This window comes from Nicotiana sylvestris, chromosome 9, assembly GCF_000393655.2.
Source record: "Nicotiana sylvestris chromosome 9, ASM39365v2, whole genome shotgun sequence".
In the NCBI taxonomy this organism is placed as follows: Eukaryota; Viridiplantae; Streptophyta; class Magnoliopsida; order Solanales; family Solanaceae; genus Nicotiana; species Nicotiana sylvestris.
This window is the reverse complement of record NC_091065.1, coordinates 57,691,536-57,698,520: the sequence shown is the minus strand read 5'-3', so window position 1 is coordinate 57,698,520 and position 6,985 is coordinate 57,691,536. Positions and strand designations below refer to the sequence as shown.

The 6,985-nt window shown below is 43.2% G+C and overlaps 1 protein-coding gene across 1 annotated transcript; it reads right to left on the bottom strand.

Moving 5' to 3' along the window:
* Positions 1-2,394: 2,394 nt before the first annotated feature.
* LOC138877621 (uncharacterized) lies at positions 2,395-6,985 on the bottom strand. The gene is made up of 6 exons (XM_070157246.1): positions 6,320-6,985; positions 4,787-5,597; positions 4,089-4,336; positions 3,536-3,921; positions 2,869-2,873; positions 2,395-2,588 (listed from the first exon to the last, which is right to left on the bottom strand). Exons 1-6 carry the CDS (start codon positions 6,983-6,985, stop codon positions 2,395-2,397), a joined length of 2,310 nt encoding a protein of 769 aa, XP_070013347.1.

The following is a 6,985-nucleotide window of genomic DNA, read 5'->3' as shown; positions in this document are numbered from 1 at the left end:
TCAAAAAGAACATTCACATGCCACAAAGCTGCACCATAATCTTGCCCGTAGTTTAATACTCCACTAATCGAGTCCACTCAGTTTAAGATCAATAGGACTTCACTTGGTTGTAATGTCGGCTAAAGGACGGGTAGGATATATTTGGGGAATAGTGACTAACCTCCTTAAGCACTTTTAATACAATTACATTCACATTCAAAAACATACTTTATGTCAACCAAACACTCCACCACTTCTTTTTTTTTCATTTACAACATTCCCCATCCATTAGGTGCAGTTGTAACAAACCACCACTTATCAATTACTACATTTTACTCATTTTTTTCTGTGGTTCTCATTCTTTTACTCTTCAAAACTCTGCACATTTTCTCTATTTCAATGGTTCCACTCAAAAACCAAACCACCACCCCACACTTGTGTTTTTTGCAAAACTTCAATACCATTCAAGTGCTTATGGGAGGTAAAAGGGTTCAAACAGAAGGTTATTCAAACAATTGGGTAAGGTTCGCAATGTGGTTGCCAAAGAAACAGGCTTATAGGCTCAACGAGGTTAACTAAGATGTATTACATTCAGGTGGGTTTACTTTATATGTCTGGTTCAACAAAGAAATGCCTATATCACTTCTAAGACTGAATGAAACTACTATTTCGCTTTGCAAACACACGGGGCAAGTTCTAGGCATCAATTGTGAATCATGGAACACAGTAAAACTCACACACACATGGCACATGATTCACTTCGGATTGATTTATCAAGACATTCTCTTTTGAGTGTTCAAGTTAGACACAAACATACAATTTTAAGGCACTTTAGAAATATCCAACCATTGAGACTAAGCATTACACTCTAGTGTCTATTGTGTTCAGGTGTATCAACGCTAAGGGTTTCTCCTTCGATTTTAGCTCGTAGCCCATTAGTCCTAATCTAAAAACTTAAAAAAAAACAAAATGAACAAAAACTACCTACACTTGGTTCAAGCTAAACCCTTGTAAAAGAACCGTGGCCCAAAGAAAAACCAAGAGGGAGTTACTACACTACCTAAAAATAAAATAAAAAATCTTTTTTTTGGGTATTTTCTCTAGACTAACTTCCCTCAAGAAAATTGTCTAAAGGATATGTCATCAGGAAGACTCTCTATATTCCCCTTTTTTTTCTCGACTTAGCCCCTCAAGAACCCTGCCGAAAGAGATCCGTCGTAGGGACAAGTCACTTACTATTTTAACTTACCTAATGAACTATTACTCAACACCAAAACAATCAAAGCAAAAAAATAAAATAAAATCAAACAATCAATTGTTACAATTACATACATACAATGAAGTATCCCCCACCCCACACTTAAAATGTAGACATGTCCTCATGGCTGAAAAATTTAAAGAACAGTGAGGTAAAGGAACTTCCCTGAAGGATCACTCCTGATCGGAGACGGTGTCGGGGTTCACATTGCAAGCACGGCCCAGAGCTCTCAGCCAGCCTAAGAATTTCTTCTCCGACTTCACCGGCCGGTCAGCCACCGCGTCTATGCGGGCACCCAAATCAGTGACTGAGGTACGCAACCTAGCCATCTCCTGCTCCAAAGATGTCATACGGGTATTCCGGCAGGGATGCGATGGGCCTACCTCTTCAACTCTCGTGGGTGGTGGGATCTCAGCTACCTCAGCATCATCATCATCATCATCATCATCATCAGATTCATCATCTGATTCATCATCTGATTCATCAATATTCACCACCGGCTCCATCCCAATTCTAATTTTTCTTACCAAGAACGGGGCTTTTAGTGGTAATTTCCCATCAATTCTAAGGTCTTCAGGGACTCTAGAAAGGGGGCACAGTCTGGTGACTAGAGAAGGGAAGTAGAAGCCTTTGAGCAACTCAGGTGATCTAATGAGCATCTCGTCATGGAGGAGCTGGGCCACATCAAAATCCCTGTGAGCCATGAAACAGTAGATTGTTGTCGCCCGTGGTAGATTGACATCAGTCGTGTTGCTGGAAGGCAACAACCGACTGTTGATAATAGTTAGCCAACACTTGGACTCTCAATTGAGAGACTGGGAGTTAACTGTGATCCTGGGCTTTATCCATATGTATTCTCTGTCTGGTACACAGATAGTTTCAAGAAGAGTTCCCCACAAGGCACTTGTTCGGCTAAAAGTACGATAATTATCAGCTTCTCCCCTGAACACTGGCAGCCGATAAACCATGCGAATGGCCTCGATAGATGCATTTACCGGGGTATTGCGCACAGTAACAACCCCATTCTCACGCTCCGGGCAGTTTGCGCAGAATTCTCTGACCATCTGAACATTGGCCACCTCCGGTACCTCGAAGAAGATGTCCAGCTAACACCTCCTCAATTTATTGAAGATGTTCGGGCATTCCACCTCTAAGGCTTATCTGTCAATATGCACCTCATGTAGTAATTTCTTTGTTGCCTTTGCATTGTATCTGTCTTTCGCCAGTTGGGAGACAAACCTCGTGCTGTCAAACTGTGGTGCACTGGCCTGACTCCTGACTCTCGAGGAGCTTCCCGATCCACTAGCGGAGGACCCGGTGTTGCGTCTCTTCCTAGATGAACTCATTATACCTGTGAAACAGAGAAACGCCTATTAGTGAGTGTGTGAAATGTGTGACTATAGGTGGTTAGTCAAACTTCACCACAACCATGTCACATTAGCCCTTATAACTCCATTGGGACAATTTCTGTGGGCAAGGCACTATATTAACACATATAGACCTCATGGATACATCAAAACTTCTCCCAAATCAAGTATACCACTACACCAACACACCCCACACTTACTTCATTCAATCACCCATCAACATACACCTCACCACCACATTAAACACACAGCCCCTTTACCAACCATTCCTAAAAAACGAAATTCACACACAAAAAAAGAAGAATAAGCTAACAAAAAGCTACTAACAATTACTACACCATAACAACATTAAACTAGCATATATTACAATAAAATACAAAATGAAAAGAGAAGGGAGAGAAGAGTGTTACATACCTTAATGGAAGAAGGGTGAGAGGAATGGAGATGGGGGAGGTGGGATGATTGAAGAATAAGAAGAAGAGAGGATTTGGGGGGATAGGGTTTAGAGAGAGAGTGAGATGGAGAATTAGAAGGGAGGGGCAGATGAAATATGTGGGGGGGGGGGTATTGTTTCATGAGTAATTATAAAAGTAAAATAAAAAGAAAAAGAAAGAAAAACGAAAACAAATTTTAAAAAAATAAAGTACCTGGTACCCACCGCGGTCGACCGCAGTTCCACCGCGGCCGCGATGGGTTTAATACTCTGAGGTAGAGAGGTTGCGTCTCACCGCGGTCACGGTGGGTGGGGAGACGCTAGGCAGAACACTTGCCTTTCACCACGGTCCTACCGCGGTCGCGGTGCTAACGTTCTTTATATATATAGAAAGTTACAAGAACACACTAACAACAATCTTCGTGGGTTGCCTCCCATGCAGCGCCTGATTTAACGTCACGACACGATGCAGACAAGCGCATTTAAGGCTCGTTCGACCTCTGAGGTTCCGTCAGATTTATCTCAGACACTCCCTTTGGCTCCTTCATGCCTATGTATAACTTCAATATCTGTCCATTGACTCTAAATGTGTGAAAGTCTTTCTCCGAGGCAATCTCCACAGCTCCTAAAGGGAAGACTTCTACCACTCGAAATGGATCAGACCATCGTGACTTAAGCTTACCAGGGAACAACCGTAATCTTGAGTTATAGAGCAGTACCATGTCCACGGGTTTGAAATGTCGCTCAACAATGTTCTGGTCGTGCAACCTCTTCATTCTCTCCTTGTACAACTTTGTGCTCTCATAAGCAAGATGCGTGAACCCATCAAGCTCATGCAATTCAGTGATTCTTGTTGTGCCCGCAACCTCAATATCTAAGTTCAGCTATTTCAATGCCCACCACGCTTTACGTTCAATTTCCACTGGCAAGTGGAAGGCCTTTCCGAACACCAACTTATATGGTGACATAGCAATTGGTATTTTAAAAGCAGTTCTATAAGCCTAGAGTGCATCATCTAGCTTTTCGCCCAATCAGTTCTTGTGGCATTCACAGTCTTGGTTAACACACTCTTTATCTCTTTGTTGGACACTTCAACTTGCCCACTAGTCTGAGGGTGATATGGGGTAGCCACCTTGTGGCGTATATCAAACTTTTCTAGCAACTTTTCGAAAGTTCTATTACAGAAGTGAGTGCCTCCGTCACTGATAATCACTCTTGGTGTCCCAAAGCGGGTGAATATGTTCTTCTTCAAAAATCCCACCACCACTCTTGCATCATTAGTGGGCAACGCTGCAAATTCTACCCATTTGGACACGTAATCCACAACAACAAGTATGTACTTATTGCCAAAGGAGCTGACGAAGGGACCCATGAAGTCAATCCCCCAGACATCAAATACTTCCACCTCTTAAATCGGGTTCATAGGCATCTCATGGCGATGGAAAATGTTCCCGGTCCTCTGACATTCATTGCAACCCTTCACCCATTGGTGCGCATCTTTAAACACTGTTGGCCAAAAGAATCCGGCCTCTAGCACTTTCGTAGCTGTCCTGACCCCTCCAAAATGTCCTCCATATGTCGATGCGTGACAAGCCTGCAAAACAGAAGATTGTTCTATCTTAGGGACACACTTCCGGATCATATTGTCAACACATATTCTAAACAGATAAGGTTCATCCCAATAATACATGCGGCAATCATGATAAAATTTTTTCTTTTGTACAGATGAAAGGTCATAGGGAACTATACCGCTGGCCAGGTAATTTGCAAAGTCTGCATACCATGGCGCTTGCTCAAGACTAGTAGCGAGCAGCTGCTCGTCTAGAAAGGTTTCCAGAATATCCTCAACCTCAACTGAATCTTCAGCTCCCTCAAGTCGTGATAGATGATCAGCGACTTGGTTTTCTGTGCCCTTACGGTCATGAATTTCGAGGTCGAATTCTTGTAGTAGCAACACCCAATGAATCAGGCACAGCTTAGACTCCTTCTTCTCAATCAAGTACCTGAGAGCTGCATGATCGGTGTATACAATTACCTTGGAGCCAATCAGGTATGATCTGAACTTGTCGAAAGCAAACACCACAGCCAACATCTCCTTCTCAGTCACAGTGTAATTCAGCTGGGCTCTACTCAGTGTTCTACTAGCATAGTAGATTGGATGTATCAGCTTGTCTTTCCGCTGTCCCAGCACTGCCCCCACTGCGTAGTCACTGGCATCACACATGAGTTCGAATGGTTTCTCCCAGTCGGGGGAAACAATGATAGGTGCTGTGACCAGCCACTTTTTCAGCTCCTCGAATACTATCCTACAATCGTCAAAAAACAAGAAAGGGTGATATTTTTCTAACAACTTACAGAGAGGATTGTCAATTTTTGAGAAGTCTCTTATACATCTCTGGTAGAAATCGGCATGCCCAAGGAAGCTCCTGATTGCCTTGACTGAAGTTGGAGGGGGCAACTTTGCTATCACATCCACTTTAGCACGATCCACCTCAATTCCTTTGATTGACTCTCGGTGCCCCAAGACTATGCCCTCTTGTACCATGAAGTGACACTTCTCCTAATTAAGAACCAGGTTAGTCTCGATACACCATTTTAGTACACGAGTCATATTTATCAGGCACTCATCAATTGAGTTCCCCACCACTGAGAAGTCATCCATGAACACCTCCATTATGTCCTCTACCATGTCAGTGAATATGGCCATCATGAACCTTTGGAATGTGGTGGGTGCATTTCATAGGCCAAAGGGCATCCTCCGAAAGGCATAAATGTCATACAGGCAAGTGAAGGAGGTCTTCTCTATGTCTTTTGGTGCAATGGAGATCTGATTGTACCCTAAGTACCCATCCAAAAAACAGAAGTGTGACCTCCCTGCCAATCTGTCTAACATCTGATCAATGAAGGAAAGTGGGAAGTGGTCTTTCTGGGTGGCTAGATTTAACTTTCTGTAATCCATGCAAATTCTCCAGCCCGTGACGGTTCTCGTAGAGATCAGTTCATTGTTATCATTTTTAACTACCGTCATGCTACCCGTTTTAGGTACACATTGAACCGGGCTAACCCAGCTGCTGTTAGAGATTGGGAAAATGATTCCCGCATCTAACCACTTTATCACTTCTTTCTTCACCACTTCCTTATATTGGGGTTCAGCCTTCTTTGGTGTTCCCTGGAAGGTTTGTATCCCTCTTCCAGCAGAATTTTGTGCATACAGTAGGCGGGGCTGATCCCCTTTATATCTGCCATGGTCCACCCAATGGTAGTCTTACATTCCTTAAGTACCTGCAAGAGTTGTTGTGCCTGCACATCTAACAAACTAGATGAGATAATAACAGGTAATGTTGAGTCAGGTTCAAGGAACTCATACCTGAGTTGGGCTGGCAGTGGCTTTAACTCCAGCTTTGGTGGTTCTTCGATGGATGGCTTGGCCGGAGGAGTTTCTCTATTTTCTAAGTGCAAAGGCTCAAATTCAAGAGTTTTATCCCAGAACCCTCTACCCTTTAATGCCAACACCCATTCTACCAGTTCTTCTCCATTCACCTCATCCAAATTCATCAAACATGCAACAAAGGGGTCCTCAATAGTCAGCATCTCATCATCAGTCTCTACAATTACATCCACGACATCAATAAGAGAGCAATTGGCAAATTCGCTTGGTCGCCTAATAGATTTCTGCACATTGAATGTTATTTCTTCGTCGTTCAATCTCATCTTTAGCTCCCCAGTCTCACAATCAATGAGAGCTCTTCTAGTGGCCAGGAACGGCCTTCCCAAAATTATGGGAATCTCTTCATCCACTTTACAGTCTAAGATCACAAAATCTGCAGGGAACACAAATTTCCCTACCTGAATCAACACATCATCCAGGATACCAGAGGGTCGTTTTACAGTCCTGTCAGCCAGCTGCAACAACATAGAGGTGGGTCTAGCTCTTCCAATCCCCAGCAT

Bases quoted from the DNA above. Each gene is read 5' to 3' on its own strand.
- LOC138877621 (XM_070157246.1), bottom strand. From the start codon at position 6,985: ATGCTGGGGATTGGAAGAGCTAGACCCACCTCTATGTTGTTGCAGCTG. The intron at 5,598-6,319 runs GTACTTAAGGAA...GTTCTTAATTAG, and splicing joins AGGCACAACAACTCTTGCAG to GAGAAGTGTCACTTCATGGT. The intron at 4,337-4,786 runs GTATAGTTCCCT...CCAAATGGGTAG, and splicing joins TGCAAATTACCTGGCCAGCG to AATTTGCAGCGTTGCCCACT.